Genomic DNA, 20,259 nt, shown 5'->3' with positions numbered 1-20,259 from the left:
CTATTTATAACAGTAGTTATACCCAAGTATATTACAAAAGTCCAATACTTCACTTCCATGAACAACTAACTAACTATACATGGTGCAATTTATTTGATTTATCCTCCCACAATGCTCTCTGTTTAGCAATGATTGAAAGAGACAGTTCAAATATAATGTGATTGAGGCATCACTCACACTCACCCATTCCATGCAAAGGCAAATATAAGTACCATATTAACATTACAATATATAGTTTACATATTTATAACTTACATACATTCTTTTCCATGTCACTTCTCTTTAAGACAGTTTAGTCTGAGATGTAGTGGTAAAAATATAGTAGTTGCACTTGTTCTACACTTGTATGTGTACAACAAGTGTAAATACTCTGCCATTGCAGTTACTGATTTCATTCTGTGACACTGATGTTGTTAGTCAGGGTATAAGCCAAACAAATAACCAAGCACTACTATGTGTCACCCAATCAGTATACTCAGTATTTGTAGGTATTACTGATTGAAAATACAGTATAGGGCAGGAATCATTAACTTGGTTCAGTCGCTGATTTTTTTCTTGAACGGCTGGTCAGGGAGGCCGAAAATAATTACAAATAATTTGAAGTCTGCAAATTGACGGCAAGAAGCCCAAACATATATAATATTTGACTTTAACATAATTTTAAACCTTGCTTACATCTGTATTCGATCACATATATCTATTATGCTTGGGAATACTTTGACATTTCCAAAATGTAAATCACTAGGAGCTGATTTGCTGGTGTTTAAGTCTTTCATGTCAAACAATAAAAAATAAAAATACACTTTTTTTTTTGCTCTTGGGGGGGGCCAATTAAAATCACCTGCGGGTCAAATTCGGTCCACGGACCGCCAATTGGTGAACCCTGGCATAGGTGATGCACTAACACAGCCAGGCTATAAGGCTACAGTACTAGAAGGACTGGTCTTGGATTTGACATATAGTAACCTCAGCAGAGCTGACAGCTTTGTTCAGCAGAAGATTTACTGTACACAGACAGGTTTGAACAGAGGCAGCATTATCAAACTCTAAAATGCACCACATTAAAAATACATTTTATGACATTATCAAAAAAAGGAACAACAAAGTTCACAGTATACAGTCTGAGATAAGTCGCTGATAACAAATATGAATTGCTGAACTAGATTGATTTTAAGTGTGGGTGGATATAACAAGGTAACAGTTCATTGTTCTCAGCAACCAAGTAAACCGTACTGAACCACAACGGAAATCAACAGTGGTTATCGTAGAACACAATGTAAACCTCTTGCTGAAGATGTGACATTATTTCTTATAGGGGGTGAAGATTGTAGACCGAGACGACACAAAACATCCTGTTCCACAGATATTACCCTAGTGACAGTGAGGAGGGCTTTGCCAGGTGATGTGTGTGTGTTAGCGTTCTTGTGCGTGCGTTTGTGTGAGCGAGCCCAGTCCAATTCCTGCTGTGCTCTGCTGGAGACAAGACAGGATGCCTTGAAATCCATTGTATTTGTTCAGTTAACCAGAAGCCTATTGCAACAGACCAACAGCTGTCACTTATGCACTAATGTCCAATAATAGCTCCTAAGATAACCATCTCTTAGCCACTAACAAAGGCAAATCAGGCCTGAGGTCAAATTAGTGCACTATATAGGTCTAGGGAAGGGTGTTATTTAAAATGCAGAGCCAGATAGGTATTTTGAATATATTACTATACTGCAGTTCTGAGGGGAAAACCTGTGAAAAACACATCCAGTAATGTAATAAGGAAGATGTCCTTATGACATAACCCAGCGCCAAGGGGACACTCATTTATGTTACTTTAAATTTGACCAGCTGGGCTACCTTTAAAACTGTATGCTTATTAGCCTAACCTTAATGAATAACTTCATATGATTGTAAAAACTCGGATGATCATTGTTTCATATCATCCAATTACCTTTCTACTATTTTTTTATATAAAGATGTGCTCAACCAAAGTGAGTCAAGGTTAAATAAAAACATTAGTAGACATCATTGGACAGGTAAAGGCGCAACGCTCGATCGCCATAATTAAAACAACGTATTATTAGACCAGTTTAAAGACTGACGTAGGAGGCGATTAAATGCCGAAACGTCAATCTTTTAAACTTGTCTCATAAAACTACGCATTTTTTTTAATGGAAAGCTTTGAGCCTTTTCCTGTACATAGTAGTTTTTTATTAACACAAGCAAATCTACACAATAAAATAAGGAAAAATACCATCTCGCAAAAAAACATAAGCCTACTACTTCACTTGATAACTACAACGGCAATAACAATTTACATTTCCTCAACTTGAGTAAAGTGCTAAAAATGAACAATATTTTTACTTCATTGTTCAACCAAATAAAATGTGAGTCTCAGCTTGTCAGAGATTTTAAGTCTCAACTATTCCAGCGATGAAAACATCTATAAAACAACATTGTTGAGGAATTCTTCAAATTCAACCCCAACACTGGACACGTATGGGAATATGCAGTCGGTGTGCGTTGAAACAAAGAAAAATAATACTTTGACTTCCTTAACATCCATCTCGCTCTTTCTTTCATTCCTTTTCTTTCAGTCCTTTGCTGCGTCGGCTGTTTTGAGGACTGAGTCCTCTCCCAGGATCTTACAGAGTTCGTTGAGTCTGTGTTGCATCTTGGGTATTCCCGCAAGTGAGGATTCGAGGCGCTGTTTCTCCTCGGTCAGGGAGAGACGAGTAGCGGTGTCCAGCTGCTCGAACCTCCATCCTCCCTCACCATCAAACTGTAACAGGTGGGTGTGGTACTTCCTGTAGGTATGAAAAGTGGAGCAAGAATATGGGTTAAGGATGGGATTATTTCATGGTTGCGCTATGTTTCTCTTTTTAATTCATTCATTATCCAGTCCAAGCACAACATTATTTCCAAATGTATACAATTGTCATTGGCCTTATGGTTGTGTTATGTTATGAAACATTATTGCAGTGTTAATGATGCTGCATGTCTTCTGTTCTATTGTGGTTGCAGTTATGTTGTGATTATTTTGTGCTGTGCCCAGCCTTGTAGCGAGTGTCATGTTGTGTAAAATGTAATAGGGTTATTAAGTGACTGCTAAGGTTAAACAAGCAACTAAATAGCAGCAGCAATCTCCTGAGAGGAACAGACTTGCACAATATTGTGGTAGTACTGTTTGTGTTTGCGCTGCAATCATGTTTAATGCCTGAGGCTAACTCAGAGAAAATACAGAACAGAGCACTGCTGACGTGACAACTAGTGGTGTATTTGCTTGTAGCGTATTAGTTGTTTTGCGTTGTTTTTTAAAAATATTTTATTTTTTATTTTTTTCGACAGGGTTACATACAGTTTTCCTTTAAAACTGTTCTACAGTGTTCAGTACAGAATCTGTGTGCTTCAAGACCAAAAGTGGCATAAAATATTACACGTTGAAGAAACTATCTGACTAGTCTTACTTGCCATACTCATGGTGCTCTGCCTAAGTATCGGGGAGACACTATGACTGCATTTACACAGGCAGCCCAATTTTGATATTTTTTTCACAAATTGGTCTTTTGACCAATCGGATCAGCTCTGAAAAATATCTGACGTGAAAATACCTGATGTGATTGGTCAAAATACCAATTAGTGGAGAAAATATCAGAATTGGGCTGGACAGACTGGTCCAGATATGATATATATCTCTTACCAGAGGGAAGGCCTGTGGGTGATTGACAGTAATGATATCCCAGCATCCTTTGCAGCCTGGAATATTTTTCCCTCCACATCAATGCTGACAGCACTGGTGCACTCATCCAACAGGGCATACTTTGGCCTGACACACAAGAAAATGGAATTTAGTCATGTATAACTCTCTAATGAACAATGAATTAAATCAACTAGCCACCAATCAATCAGCTATCAAACAAGAGAGGAATATGGGCTATTCCATCAACAGCACCTCTAAATATCTATTATTATGTTTTTCCAACAGGGTATAAGAAGGCCTAAGATGGCAGGCCAAGTCTCACCTGTTGTAGAACATGCGAGCCATGCCCATCCTCTGTTTCTCTCCCCCAGACAACACATCCTTCCAGTCCATCTCTGCATCCCAACCTACACACAGACAAACAGACACACATCACAGCCAGCTAATATTGGAAGTACTGGCACTGACTACAGTTTATTCTCCATTGGAATAAGTAGGTTAAACACTACACAAAGAACAACGCAAAGGGTTTAAATTGTGTGTAACCGTGGTACCAACTGTGGTGAAAGTTCAAAGTTCAAGAATATTCAGTAGGAGAAATACACAAACACGCTCACAATCAAATCAAATTGTATTTGTCACATGCGCTGAATATAACAGGTGTAGGTAGACCTTACAGTGAAATGCTTACTTACACGCCCTAACCAACAATGCAGCTTTATTTATTACAAAAACCAACCAACAACAAAAAATCAGAATAAGAAATAAAAGTAACAAATAATTAAAGATCGAGCTGATTGTTGGAGAATAACAGGACCACTGGTCTTTAATTAAACTACACTCTACATGTCCCTAATAAAACCAATGATATAGAGAGTGATGCCACTAGAAAAATACAGAAATAACTTATTGAGTGGTCAAATGCACTACAGACAGCGCATAGTATGATAAGAGATACAAAAACGTTTTGAGGAAGGATGTGTTAGCTGAACTAAGACGGCCCCATTCAGTACATGTCTGTTGTTGTTAGGGAATCCCCATGGAAACCATATCATTCATCTCAAGGGTAAATGGCTTCAAAATAGGTTACTGGGAGTTTTGTCAGGCTTCAGCTACCTCTTTTCACGCAGCCTTTTTTCTTCCAGGCTGACTCAGATCGGATTTCCTTCACTGCCCCTCCCCGGGTTCTTACCGCCCTCGCGGGTCACTATCTGGTTGAGGTTAACGATGTCCAGTATGACCTCTAGGTCCTTATCTCTGTAGCCTCGGTCATGCATGTCCTTTGGAGAGTCTGGGTAGATCACCTGGTCTCTCAGGGTTCCAATGGACATGTACGGCCTGAGGGAGAGAGGGGGAGGGGGGAGATAGTCAGACACAACATTTAGGTAAAAACGTTTGAGTGTGTGTCATGTTTCACCATTCCAGTAAAGCCGTTGAAACACCTGGAAGATCTGGTAAATGTTTTACGACTCTAAGGTCTGGTTTCTCTCTCTCACTCTCCATGGAGAGTCTAGAGGGTAAGGTTAGCTATTGCTTATTTTTAATACATTTAACTGTGTGTGTGTGTGTGTGTCTGTGTTTTTATTTTACCATCCTTGTGGGTACCAGAAGTCCTCACAAGGATAGTAAAACAAGGAAAATTCTGACAAGTGGGGACATTTGCCGGTCCACACAAGGAAAAATGCTAATTTAGGCTTAGGGGTTAGGTTTAGGGTTACAATTAGGGTTAGAATTAAGGTTGGGGATAGGGTTAGGGGTTAACGGTTAGGAGTTAGGGTTTAGTATAGTTTTAGGGTTAGGGGTTAAGGTTACGCTTAGGGTAAGTTTAGGGTTATGGTGAGGTTAAGGTTAGGGTTTGATTTAGGTTTAGGGGTAAGAGAAGATAGGAATTTGGATGGGATTCAATTATTTGGCCGCCACAAGGATAGCAATACAAATCTGTGAGTGTGTGTCACGTTTCAGGATTATTGAAAAGCCGTCAAACACCTGGGAGATGTGGTAAATATTTCACTACTCTAAGGTCTGGTTTCTCTCTCTCTCACTCTCCATGGAGATTCAGTTACTGAGTCTAGAGGGTAAGGATCCCTACTGCTGATTTTCAATACCTTTCACTGTGTGTATAGAGTGTGTGTGTGTGCATTCATACAGAATATTCACCCGTGCATGCCTGTGTGTGTGCCTCTATGCAAGCTTACATGTATAAATGTAGGATCTTCATTTGAGTCAGTTTGCTACAGCAGGAAAATAATCCTGCAGCAACAGGAAATGTGAATTATTATGTGGATTATAATTAATGGGCATTTTTTGTAGGAGTTGAATTCCCTACAAGTTTGCATTTCCTGCCGTGCAGGTAAATTCTCAGCAACAAAAGAGTGATCAAATGAAGATCCTACATCTATACATGGGTACATGTGTGTCAGAGTCAGTACATGTGTGGGCATAAGGATGTGTGTGACAGTGACAACCACTGACCTTTGTGGTATGTAGAACATGTGTTGTGGGGAGGGTTTGTGCAGCCGCCCCCCATAGACAGGCCACAGCCCACTGAGGATCCTGAACAGAGAACTCTTCCCACAGCCGTTAGGACCTGTGATCAACAGGTGCATACCTTCCTCCACCTGCAATAAACAGCATTCACACACACACACACACACACACACACACACACACACACACACACACACACACACACACACACACACACACACACACACACACACACACACACACACACACACACACACACACACACACACACACACACACACACACACACACACACACGTTATAGCCTTGGAGTACTGAATAGTCTCATGACATCATGTGTCGAACAACCCATGACAAGAGCTTGGAAAAGCCAGACTAGTCTGAATCACTTGATTCTATGTAGTCCCTACATATTTTTTTGACATGGTTTATGTTGAGTATTAGGAAGCCATACTGTCCTTATTTTATACCGTGCAATTTAGTGTGTGTGTGTGTGTACGTGTGTGATTATTACATGTGTGCTTCCTGTGCTTCCTAGCCAGGGTTCACTTCAAAAAGAAATTCAAATTTTAAAGTGAGCTAACTTCCCGGTAACACAACAAAGAACAAAAGCATGTACAACCCTACCCTGGGGGAAGATGGCTAGAGAGTTAGGCAAATATAGTGACACATCACTATATTTGTGTGTCACACATCAACATTTAGTAGGATGCTGAGCAGGATCTTCAGTAGGACACATTTTCACAACACTCTAGAAATGGAAAACAAAAATCTGTTTTCTTATTGGATAAGTTCAGATATTACTTAATTTTAAGTTTTTTACTTCATTTGAAAACGTTTCATCACCACTGAACATCGCCCAGGATTTTGCTGTGATATTTCTCACCTTGAAGTTGAGACTGGAGACCACTATGTCTCCATTGGGAGTGATGATAGGGACACTCTCACACACGATGCCATTGTCCACATCGATGACTCTTCCTGCAGAAGACCGAAACAAAAAACAAAGGAGAAATCAGTCTTTGTGTGTCGATCAATAATTCATATGATCAGTTCAGTCAACGAGAGTACATGTGGGTGCCAGAAAAATGTGAGGCAGCATTTAAAAAGTGTGAGAAAGTGTAAAAACAAAGTGCAGCTGTAGATACTGAGGATGTAGCCAACTGACTAACTAGCTGTGTTAGTGACGAGTATGTCCAGATGCACACATTCACCATTAGTATTAGCCTATCGGTTAGAGCGTTGGGCTACTAACCAAAACGTGGCTAGTTCGAATACCGGGCTGACATGGTTAAAAAAAATCTGTCGATGTACATATCAGGTGTACATGAAAATAAAACTAAACAAAACATGATTACAGCGGAGTAATTTGACCAAGATGGTTGGAAAAAACGTCAATAAAGATACACTGCACAGGATTAGCTTACGCTGTGTCCCAAATTACACCCTACTCCCTTTATAGTGCTCTACTTTTGACAATGTTGTAACTTTAATGTGTTTGAGTTAATGTTTAAGTTCATTCTTTGAGCTGAGATATTTGAGATAATTCTTTAGATTTATTTGCATATGTAATTGTATTGGGTTGTGTTGAATTCTGTTTTTTGACTGCAAGTTCCAGAATGCCTTGTGAGAGGAATGAGTGATAACGCGCCAATTATGTGCAGGTGTGGAGGGTGATTGTGGCTGACTTTCCGACAGCATCTTACCTGCATTGCTCTGTACCAAAACCATTGTTGTTAAATGTAACGTCAACAAGTATTCTTACTAAAAGAAGTTTTCTTATCAAAACCGACGTCCCGAGTCATTACTAAGAAGTTAGCAAATCTAAAAGACAAAGGCCCATAGGTCTCTGGTCAAAAGTCAGTGTTTCCTATGAGGATTCTTTTCAGCAGCGGTGGCAAAGTTAGCGTGGGGGGGAACGTCTGTGACAAGGTCCCTTCTGGTGACTTTTGAAAAGAACATTCTACTCCAAAATGAAAGAATACATGATTATGTTGACACCATCTGAAATATAATTTTCCCTTTAAAAACATTATAACCTGTAGCCTGAAAGGAATAGGCTGAGGCTTGGGATGGCCCATCTGCATTTACAGTCCCCATTCAGTACTTTGTTGACGAACCTTTGGCGAATACAGCCTCAAGTCTTCTTGGGTATGACGCTACAAGCTTGGCAAACCTGTATTTGGGGAGTTTTTCCCATTCTTCTCTGCAGATCCTCAAGAGCTTTGGGATGGAGATGCAATATGGCAGTCGTACCAGCATATCTCATCAGCCAACTGGTGGAAGGGACTTTGTGGACCGAAGGTTCTTTCCCCTGTTGCGTCCATCATCCTCCAAACCCCACCAACATCAGCCGCCTCAGAGCGCAACTGGTCCTTGTTTGGGAACACACACACCAAAGCATGCAACAGGCTGACCAATACAAGGGTTGAAAAATTGGTGGCCATCCGGACAAATTGTAGGCTTTTTGCACCTGACAACGAGCCATCCTTAACAAGGTTGGAAAGTGACAGTGAAGATGAGGCCTCAGAGTCTGATTTTCAAGAGGTGGACATTGAGGAGGTCCAGGGAGAAGACAAGGAAGCCTGACAGGAAGACAACCAAAGTTTAAGTTTCTAAACTATCATTTTACAAATGTTTTTGGGAGATGTGATGGGTCATTGGGAATCATTCAATATTCCCTTACTTTGTTGTTCAGTGAAATCATCTCATGTGAAGAGTCAACTCATTTAATTAAAGTTCAATTCGTAACTAAATAGTTTTAAAAATGTATATTGGAAGGGATTGAATCATTTGCAATTACTTCTACTTATGATACCTAGATTTAAATGCATTAATATTAACTTGCATATATTTCCGTTAATTCCCATATATTCCCATCAATTCTCATGGAAAGTTTCCACCTCTGAATATTCCCCAAAATGTGAAACCCTAGTGACTATCGGGTTCTTGGTCACCTCCCTGACCAAGGCCCTTCTCCCCAGAATGCTCAGTTTGGCCAGGCGGCCAGCTCGAGGAAGAGTCTTGGTGGTTCCAAACTTCTTCCGTTTAAGAATGATGAAGGCCACTGTGTTCCTGGGGATCTTCAACGCTGCTGAAATGTTTCGGTACCCTTCCCCAGATTTGTGCCTCAACAAAATCCTGTCTTGGAGCTCTAAGAACAATTCCTTCAACTTCATGGCTTGGTTTTTGCTCTGACATGTACTGTCAACTGCGGGATCTTATATAGACAGGTGAATGCCTTTCCTAATCATATCCAATCAACTGAATTTACCACAGGTGGACTCCAATCAAGTTGTAGGAACATCAAGGATGATCAATGTGAACAGGATAAACCTGAGCTCAATTTCAAGTCTCTTAGCAAAAAGTCTGAATACTTATGTAAATAAGGTATTTCTGTTTTTATTTTTTATACATTTGCAAACATTTCTTAAACCTTGTTGTAGCTTTGTCATTACGGGGTATTGATGAGGAAAACATTTCTTTAATACATTTTAGAATAAGGCTGTAACGTAACAAAATTGGGAAAAAGTTAATGGGTCTGAATACTTTCCGAACGTACCGTACCTAATTTAAAATAAAAAAAAGACTGAATGCATAAAGTGATACAAATATATGTTGTAACTTGTAAATCCAGGCGACTGAACATTTTAGAGGCCCTCCTCCTGGCCGCAGAGAAAAAATGTAGCTGTTTTCAAATTCTACACATTCTGTCATGGGGCGGAGAGAAAACATTTAAGTTTTAAAGCGAATTTCCTGCAATTTTATACATTTTGCCATGTGGCTGAGAGAAAATGTGCCGATTAGAGAAAATGTCCTGCAATTCTACACACTTATGCATTGTTCTTATGCCATCTGAATGACTCAAACATTCTAGCAGAATAGATTCTGCCTTACTGTCTAGCTTTAATTTGGTGATTGTCAGTTCTCAAAGATGACCATATTTAATGTTTAATATATAGATCCGTTTTATTTTATACATACTTTCTCTGTTTTAGTCATTTAACTTTACCCTGAAAACGTTTTACCATGGCGATTTATTTTTTATATACACTGAATATATAAAAATATCGGCACGGCATGAAGCTGGTTGAGAGAATGCCAAGAGTGTGCAAAGATGTCATCAAGGCAAAGGGTGGCTACTTAAAAGAATCTCAAATATAAAATACATTTGGATTTGTTTAACACTTTTTTGGTTTCTACATGACTCCATATGTGTTATTTCATAGTTTTGCTGTCTTCACTATTATTCTACAATGTAGAAAATAGTACAAATAAATAAAAACCCTTGAATGAATAGGTGTGCCCAAACTTCTGACTGGTACTGTATACATACAGTTGAAGTCGGAAGTATACATACACATAGGTTGGAGTCATTAAAACTTGTTTTTTCAACCACTCCACAAATTTCTTGTTATCAAACTATAGTTTTGGTTCATCCTTGGGAGCAATTTCCAAATGCCTGAAGGTACCATGTTCATCTGTACAAGCAATAGTACGCAAGTATAAACACCATGGGACCACGCAGCCGCCATACCACTCAGGAAGGAGACACGTTCTGCCTCCTAGAGATTAACAAACTTTGGTGCGAAAAGTGCAAATCAATCCCAGAACAACAGCAAAGGACCTTGTGAAGATACCGGAGGAAACAGGTACAAAGTATCTATATCCACAGTAAAATGAGCCCTTATCAACATAACCTGAAAGGCCGCTCAGCAAGGAAGAAGCCACTGCTCCAAAACCACAATAAAAAAGCCAGACTACGGTTTGCAACTGCAAAGTACAAAGATCGTACTTTTTGGAGAAATGTCCTCTGGTCTGATGAAACAAAAATAGAACAGTTTGGTCATAATGACCATCGTTATGTTTGGAGGGAAAAGGGGGAGGCTTGCAAATGACCCCAAGCATACTTCCAAAGTTGTGGTGCAAAATGGCTTAAGGGCAACAAAGTCAAGGTATTGGAGTGGCCATCACAAAGTCCTGACCTCAATCCAATAGAAATTTTGTGGGCAGAACTGAAAAAGTGTGTACGGGCAAGGATTGCCTACAAACCTGACTCAGATACACCAGCTCTGTCAGGAGGAATGGGACAGAATTCACCCAACTTATTGTGGGAAGCTTGTGGAAGGCTACCCGAAACGTTTGACCCAAGTTAAACAATTTATAGGCAATGCTACCAAATACTAATTGAGTGTATGTAAACTTCTGACCCACTGGGAATGTGATGAAAGAAATAAAAGCTGAAAGAAATAATTTCTCTACTATTATTCTGACATTTCACATTCTTACAATAAAGTGGGGATCCTAACTGACCTAAGACAGGGAATTCTGACTAGGATTAAAGGTCAGGAATTGTGAAAAACTGAGTTTAAATGTATTTGGCTAAGGTGCATGTAAACTTCTGACTTCAACTATATATATATGCGGCAACGATTTAGAAGCGGTGGCCTGCCACTGGTAAATTAATATGGAGAAACACTGAAAGTAGTGCACTATATAGGGAATAGGGTGCCATTTGGGGCGGACTCTATGTCTCTCTGTAACCTTTAAAAGAATATGTTGATTTAACGTATACTGTAATTGTAAGGCAACAAGATGCAATAGCATTGTGAGTTTGCTCAACAAAATAGCATTAAAGTTGATTCAACGTACAATTTTAAGGCAACAAGCTGCAGTTGGATAGTGAGTTTGCTCAACATTTGTGCATATAGAGTGAGCTCCAAAAGTATAGGGACAGTAACTTTTTCATTGTTGTTTTGGCTCTGTATTCCAGCACTTTGGATATGAAATTATACAATGACTATGAGGTTAAAGTGACTGTCAGCCTTCATTTAAGGGTATTTTCATCCATATCGGGTGAACCGTTTTAGAAATTACAGCACTTTTGTACATTGCCGCCCCCCACAGTTTAGGGAACCAAATGTATTGGGACAAAATCAACTAAATGTGTATTAGAGTATTTGATCCAGTATTACTACCACGCAACGACGACATCAATCTTGTGACTACAAATTTGTTGGATGGATTTGCTGTTTATTTTGGTTGTTTCAGATTATTTTGTGCCCAATAGAAATGAATGGTGAATATTGTGTCATTTTGGAGTCACTTTTATTGTAAATAAGAATAGATTGTGTTTCTGAACACTTCTTCATTCATGTGGATGCTATCGTGATTACGGAATATCCTGAATGAATCGCGAATAATGACGTTACAAGATGCACAATTATCATTGAGGCTGGTAACCCTACGGCTGCTGGCTCTCTCCCTGCATGCAGCTCGGGGATTCGAACCGGCAACCTTTCGGTTACCAGGCTACCGGCCCGCCTCTCTAACCCAGATGCTACCACCAACCCCTGTAGTAAAGTGGTATACTATGGTATAGTTGTGTACTGAATAGGAAATAGCATGACATTTAAGTGTCTCATAATGTGTATGTGTATCCTGGACAAATGTGTACTAATTGATTAACATCTCAGACAGTCTACCTTTGATTTCCAAAGGCCCATCGATGTGCATCTCTGGCCTGGCCACGTTCTTCTTCTCTCCTGTTCCCGTGGTAGATGTGGATGAGCGCTTGTACACGCCCCTCTGCACCTCGCCAAACACCAGGAACATGTTGTAGACGCGCGTTGTGTAGCCTGCCAGCTCTGTGACCTATTACAGACAACCAGAAAGGTCAGAGGTCATTCGTTGAGGTAAATAACACTGGAGTCAGACTGAACAGAAAGGGGTCAGTTAGGTCATCTTACCCAACAGAGTTCCCTACCACTGCCCAAAAGTAGATGCTTGCAAAGAAGAGCAGTGTGTGTGTCTTTGGGAAAACACTTACATTAATGCACGTGAACTACGGGAGCAGCCAGCAGCAGAGCTTCGTGTATAGCAGTGTATGTGCACTGAAAATCTGGTCAGGATAACAGTACAAGGTGAAGGGACATTATTTGATCAGATGATGCAAAAGCCCTCTGTATAATTTATGCAACTCATTTTCACTCATAGCTTAATATGACTCTAAACAATGGCTGTTTTTGTTTTTTAATAGCTGCATGTATCTGTGTTTAGGGAACGCACAGTACTGATGATGGCCCGGGGCCTTCCTACAGATGTCATAGCCTGTATAATGGGACGGCTGTACACTTTTAGAAAAAAGGGTTCTAGAAGGGTTCTGCAGCTGTCCCCATAGGAGAACCCTTTTCAGTTCCAGGTAAAACCCTTTTGGGTTCCATGTACAACTCTCTGTGGAAAGGGTTCTATTTTTTTAAATAATCATTTTTCTACCTTTATTTAACTAGGCAAGTCAGTTGAGAACAAATTCTTATTTACAATGACGGCTTTCCCCGGCCAAACCCAGACGACGCTGTGCCAATTGTGCGCCGCCCTATGGGACTCCCAATCACGGCCGGATGTGATACAGCCTGGATGACTGTGACCCAAAAGGGTTTTACCTGGAACCAACAGTGGTTCTTCAAAAGGTTATCCCATGGGAACAGCCAAAGAAGTTTTTGTTGTTGTTCTAGATAGCACCTTTTTCTCTAAGAGTGTAGTGTCAACAGGAATAACCTGTTCTCACAGGAGCAACAGGAGCAACGTGTTCTCACGGGAGCAACCTGTTCTCACGGGAGCAACCTGTTCTCACGGGAGCAACCTGTTCTCACGGGAGCAACCTGTTCTCACGGGAGCAACCTGTTCTCACAGGAGCAACAGGAGCAACCTGTTCTCACACTTGGGGATGGAGAGAGAGTGACAAACTGTAGCCTAGAGACAGAAACAATTCCAGTCATGGAATCATCTCCTTATATGTTACTGCTAGAGGGAACTCCCTGAAAACAACCTAAACAGACTAGAAATAGGCCTACGGTATATGATCATTACTGAGATTACCTAGCCATTACAGATATCCTAGACACAAACAGATTACCTAGATATTACAGAGGATGCACAGTCTACAGTGCTGCATGCCTACACAAATCGAATCAGTCATACATGCGTGATTCAAATGAGTTGCATGCAAAACCTCAAACATTTCAAGGAGATCTCTTCCAGGTTAGTTAGGGTGCTGTTGGATTGGTAATGAGGAGCTGAACCCAGCCAGACAGGCTACATGGATTGTGGCAGGCAGCCTCTGGGGCTGGCTGGCTGTGTTAACTCTCTCCAGGGAGAGAGGGCTACTAGGTGTAGTCTTCCCTGGTGGAGGATTATAATTATAAACCAGATGGAGGTTTATTCACAGCTAGGCAAAGCCAGCCAGCCAGCAGAGTGGCATAGGGGGAAAGCCTTAAAGTGACAGCACTTGAACAATATTCAATCTTATTCAAATCTGTACACCCCCAGGAAGAATATTATTTTTTTTTAAATAAAAAAGACAAACATTTTCTGACAAGCGAGAATTTTTCACATTTTCATAAACTCATAGAATGTTTGGGAATGATGCAGTAAGGCATTTGTGACATTTCTATAGCCATATAGAGTGGGAAAGCGGCCGTGCGTTTGGACAATTAAGATGCTGGAGTAATTCTGAAAAAACCTACACTCGATCCCTCCGATGTCAACAACTACAGACCAGTATCCCTTCTTTCTTTTCTCTCCAAAACTCTTGAACGTGCCGTCCTTGGCCAGCTCTCCCGCTATCTCTCTCAGAATGACCTTTTTGATCCAAATCAGTCAGGTTTCAAGACTAGTCATTCAACTGAGACTGCTCTTCTCTGTATCACTGAGGCGCTCCGCACCGCTAAAGCTAACTCTCTCTCCTCTGCTCTCATCCTTCTAGACCTATCGGCTGCCTTCGATACTGTGAACCATCAGATCCTCCTCTCCACCCTCTCCGAGTTGGGCATCTCCGGCGCGACCCACACTTGGATTGCGTCCTACCTGACAGGTCGCTCCTACCAGATGGCGTGGCGAGAATCTGTCTCCTCACCACGCGCTCTCACCACTGGTGTCCCCCAGGGCTCTGTTCTAGGCCCTCTCCTATTCTCGCTATACACCAAGTCACTTGGCTCTGTCATAACCTCACATGGTCTCTCCTATCATTGCTATGCAGACGACACACAATTAATCTTATCCTTTCCCCCTTCTGATGACCAGGTGGCGAATCGCATCTCTGCATGTCTGGCAGACATATCAGTGTGGATGATGGATCACCACCTCAAGCTGAACCTCGGCAAGACGGAGCTGCTCTTCCTCCCGGGGAAGGACTGCCCGTTCCATGATCTCGCCATCACGGTTGACAACTCCATTGTGTCCTCCTCCCAGAGCGCTAAGAACCTTGGCATGATCCTGGACAACACCCTGTCGTTCTCAACTAACATCAAGGCGGTGGCCCGTTCCTGTAGGTTCATGCTCTACAACATCCGCAGAGTACGACCCTGCCGCACACAGGAAGCGGCACAGGTCCTAATCCAGGCACTTGTCATCTCCCGTCTGGATTACTGCAACTCGCTGTTGGCTGGGCTCCCTGCCTGTGCCATTAAACCCCTACAACTCATCCAGAACGCCGCAGCCCGTCTGGTGTTCAACCTTCCCAAGTTCTCTCACGTCACCCCGCTCCTCCGCTCTCTCCACTGGCTTCCAGTTGAAGCTCGCATCCGCTACAAGACCATGGTGCTTGCCTACGGAGCTGTGAGGGGAACGGCACCTCAGTACCTCCAGGCTCTGATCAGGCCCTACACCCAAACAAGGGCACTGCGTTCATCCACCTCTGGCCTGCTCGCCTCCCTACCACTGAGGAAGTACAGTTCCCGCTCAGCCCAGTCAAAACTGTTCGCTGCTCTGGCCCCCAATGGTGGAACAAACTCCCTCACGACGCCAGGACAGCGGAGTCAATCACCACCTTCCGGAGACACCTGAAACCCCACCTCTTTAAGGAATACCTAGGATAGGATAAGTAATCCTTCTCACCCCCCTTTAAGATTTAGACGCACTATTGTAAAGTGACTGTTCCACTGGATGTCATGAGGTGAATGCACCAATTTGTAAGTCGCTCTGGATAAGAGCGTCTGCTAAATGACTTAAATGTAAATGTAAATGTAATTAAAACAGAATAAACACATCTGTCCTGTCCAAGACCGGAGTCTACGCAGACCTGCGCGCCATAGCCAATCAGAGCTACAGTAGGCCTATATACAAACAAACCATTTGCCACATGGGCCTGACGATCATTCACTTTGAAATGGACTGTGTGTTTACAGGCCGTAGCAACAGCGCATCTTTAGATAATTAGAAATCATTCGACAAAAGCCACTAAATACACCTGAATGGATTTCTGCAAATACCGTATGTAATTACATTTGGGAACTTTAAAATCCTATTGATCAAACAACCATGAAATGGTAGCCCTCGTATGCCTATGCATATCAACAAGATCAACAACTAATGCTAGCCAGAGTGGGAGGAGCTAAAATCTAATGAGGGAACATTATATAAATCCTCTCAAACTTTTTCAGTGGCCATCAAAATTGCACTGATAAACGATGGGGAATAGTAGCTTGCTCGCCCTCCTGCAGCTGGCCTGCCAATGCATGCTTGTCCCAACCCACATATTGATAACTGAATGGGAACTTGCCTGCCTGCCCACCCATTTTATCAATGCCAAATACATTTGATTGACAACTAAGAGATGTGCTGACTGTGGATAACATTCATTCAAGTTCAGCATAGCTAGCTAGCGAGTCATCTATGCACTTAATTAGCGAATGGAGGAGACGTTTCCCTTGCTTCATTTTCATGCCAGCCAGATCGGCTATACTCCTGTTGTAAAGATAAACAATGTGCTTAATATTAGGAAAGTTGAGAAATAAATATAGTAGGCCCAGCCTATTGAAAGCTGATGGGATCATCCTCTTTTTAATAGTGGCCATCACTATAGAACCACCTGGTGGTTTACTCAATAAATTACTAGTAGTTTATAAATAGAGTGTATGACTCTCTTTCTTTAGATTTATTCGTGTAGATGGTGTAGGCTATATTACATGGATTTCTCAGACTTTTTAAAATGCCGACGCTCCAAAGATCAGTGGCTTGTAGGTGTCACGCTGGTATAAAGGAGACAGGCACAGGGATACAAAATAGGGGTTTTTAATACACCCAAAACAAACAAGTGTACAAAAACACTGGGCTGTACCCAAACAAAAGAGCGAGGGTAAACCTTGTTGACCGACACGGGATGATACCCGTAATACACAATATATATAGCATGCCGCATAACAGCTGCACCAATGCATAGGTACTCACACCACCAACAAACATGGGAACAATAACCGACAATATGTCACATACAAATCAGGAGGAATAGAAACCAGGGGTGTGTAATCAGACAAGACAGTCCGGGTTTGATGATAATAAATCCCGTTCAGTGAAGCCTTTGTGACGTAGATCTCCGGAACTGGTGAACAGAATGAGCATGCTCAACGGGGGGGGGGGGGGGGGGGGGTCTGTGACAGTAGGCTTTGTGTGTGGAAGCCAGAAGATGCTAAATGTGTTTATGTGAATTAACGGTCAATTACCGTGAGACCGGCAGTTATTTGCTTGACGATCACCGGCGGACAAAATGTCATGACCGCCACAGTCTCACTGTTCAGACAGTGTGCTGTGACAGCTACAGTAGCGTAATGTGTACTACCTGTGTCTGTCTGAATGTGTGTGCCCCTGCAGCATAACATACCATACTATTACATAACCCATTGGGGTGTGTGGCCCTGTTCAGACACTGCGATAGGCTAGCTGCAGGGTGAGCTGCAGTGAGTGAATATTACCTCAGGAATGTATCTCTGGCAGGCAATGCCTGCCTCTTAGGGTGCCACAGCAACACACAGCAACAATCCCTGTATGCACATACTTGTTGGGTGACTTCCAAAAAAACAGCCTAATTATCACATTCTGTCCTTTTTCATACTCTGTGTGTTCTCCACACTGTATGGGATATGACTAAAAGTAGCCTAACCTTCAGCAGGAAGTGTGATACTGTAGATCCAAGACAGAGACAGCGGTCTGATTTGCAAGGCAAAGGATTACAAAATCCAGTCTGACACCAACAATACTCAATTCCTCTTATTGAAAGGTCAACCCTCCCCCACAGAGTGAACCAGTGCACATTTGTCTTGTGCATCAGCCCCTTTTCTCACATCCATGTAATACCGTAGATATAAATGTCATATTCACAAATATTGAAGTGAGCATATGACAACCAACACAGACAACGTTCAAATCAGCACTGTGATGGGGGACATAAAATGTCCTTTTGGGCCAAATTCTGGTAACTCATAAATAAATGACTGCTAAAAATATATATGCATGAATAGACATCATCATTCTGGGATTAAAATAAGGGATTACGTCCGTATGATTCAATGAATGAGCACGGCCCTTCTTTGGTGCTGCTTCATGTTGGTCTGCAACCTTGACAGACAGTTTGAAAGTCCTCTTGTCATGAGTGGGTCTAGTGGCTCACTCTAACACTGTCCTATCTATCACTCTATAATGTCACTTGAATGTAAGAGGAGACGAGACAGGAGAGAGAGAGAGTGAGAGAAGAGAAGGAGGGAGAGAGAGAAGAGAGGACAGAGAAGACTGAGACGTCACCTCTTTGTAGGAGGACATGATTCTCTCGATGGCGTCAGCTCCAGAGGCCAGGAGATTGCGTGCGGTGGTGAAAGCCTCTGTCCTCTCGCTCACCAGCACCTGAGTCTGACCGTCGGCGGTTTCTGTGAGAGGGGAAATTAAGGTGAACTCCTATGGGGCATGGCCTAAGGAAGGGCCTAGGAACTAGGGAAAGGGGCTAAAGATTGAAATGGAACAGATCCATTCTGTGCTTAGACCAGTAAGACTGTAATGACAGCTCGTTTTTTTGTGGCCAAAAACCAAACAGTTGCCATATTATCAGTGTGCATGACACTGATTGGGGTGGAGAACACATGAGGTTGGTGGCTCCTTAATTGCGGGGCGGCAGGGTAGCCTAGTGGTTAGAGCTCCGTTCCAGTCATTACTATGAGCTGTCCTCCCCTCAGCAACCTCCACTGGTGGAGACAACAGTAGCAGTCAGTTAGCAGCGAACAGGATAATAGGGACAATAGGATGAATATACCCTTATCAGCACAACACAACAAAGTTCTTGGTTCCTGTGGGTTAACACATGCTGATCAGCTACTACTGTACAGTTGAAGTCGGAAGTTTACATAGCCAAATACATTTAAACTCAATTTCACAATTCCCATTTAATCCTAGTAAAAATTCCCTGTTTTAGGTCAGTTAGGATCACCACTTTATTTTTAAGAATGTGAAATGTCAGAATAATAGTAGAGAGCATTATTTATTTCAGCTTTTATTTCTTTCATCACATTCCCAGTGGGTCAGAAGTTTACATACACTCAATTAGTAGTTGGTAGCATTGCCTTTAAATTGTTTAACTTGGGTCAAACAGTTCGGGCAGCCTTCCACAAGCTTCCCACAATAAGTTGGGTGAATTTTGGCCCATTCCTCCTGACAGAGCTGGTGTAACTGAGTCAGGTTTGTAGGCAATCCTTGCTCATACATGCTTTTTCAGAACGTCCCACAAATATTCTATAGGATTGAGGTCAGGGCTTTGTGATGGCCACTCCAATACCTTGACTTTGTTGTCCTTAAGCCATTTTGCCACAACTTTTGGAAATATGCGTGGGGTCATTGTCCATTTGGACGACACATTTGCGACCAAGCTTTAACTTCCTGACAGATGTCTTGAGATGTTGCTCCAATATATCCACATAATTTCCCTTGCTCATGATGCCATCTATTTTGTGAAGTGCACCAGTCCCTCCTGCAGCAAAGCACCCCCCAAAACATGATGCTGCCAACACCATGCTTCACAGTTGGGATGGTGTATAACAATCCAAATATAACAAACCAAATATAACAATGGTCATTATGGCCAAACAGTTTTATTTACGTTTCATCAGACCAGAGGACATTTCTCCAAAAAGTATGATCATTGTCCCCATGTGCAGTTGAAAACCGTAGTCTGTTTTTTTTATGGTGGTTTTAGAGCAGTGCCTTCTTCCTTGATAAGTGGCCTTTCAGGTTATGTCAATATATGACTCGTTTTACTGTGGATATAG

At 41.8% G+C, this 20,259-nt stretch overlaps 1 protein-coding gene across 1 annotated transcript in view; it reads right to left on the bottom strand.

The window, feature by feature from the left end:
- Positions 1-1,057: 1,057 nt before the first annotated feature.
- Positions 1,058-20,259, bottom strand: part of LOC124013648 (ATP-binding cassette sub-family D member 2-like) — a 21,778-nt gene continuing 2,576 nt past the window's right edge. Inside the window, exons 3-10 of the mRNA XM_046328012.1 lie at positions 18,749-18,870; positions 12,661-12,829; positions 7,062-7,156; positions 6,161-6,306; positions 4,881-5,026; positions 4,011-4,095; positions 3,689-3,814; positions 1,058-2,795 (exon numbers count right to left, since the gene is read on the bottom strand). Coding sequence (XP_046183968.1) covers positions 2,582-2,795; positions 3,689-3,814; positions 4,011-4,095; positions 4,881-5,026; positions 6,161-6,306; positions 7,062-7,156; positions 12,661-12,829; positions 18,749-18,870 — 1,103 coding nt within the window. The 3' untranslated portion in view covers positions 1,058-2,581. The remainder of the gene's footprint in view (positions 2,796-3,688; positions 3,815-4,010; positions 4,096-4,880; positions 5,027-6,160; positions 6,307-7,061; positions 7,157-12,660; positions 12,830-18,748; positions 18,871-20,259) is intronic.

The sequence above is a fragment of the Oncorhynchus gorbuscha genome, linkage group LG25 (genome assembly GCF_021184085.1).
Source record: "Oncorhynchus gorbuscha isolate QuinsamMale2020 ecotype Even-year linkage group LG25, OgorEven_v1.0, whole genome shotgun sequence".
Taxonomy (NCBI): Eukaryota; Metazoa; Chordata; class Actinopteri; order Salmoniformes; family Salmonidae; genus Oncorhynchus; species Oncorhynchus gorbuscha.
Note: the sequence above shows the minus strand (reverse complement) of the source record. Positions and strands in the feature narration are given on the sequence as shown.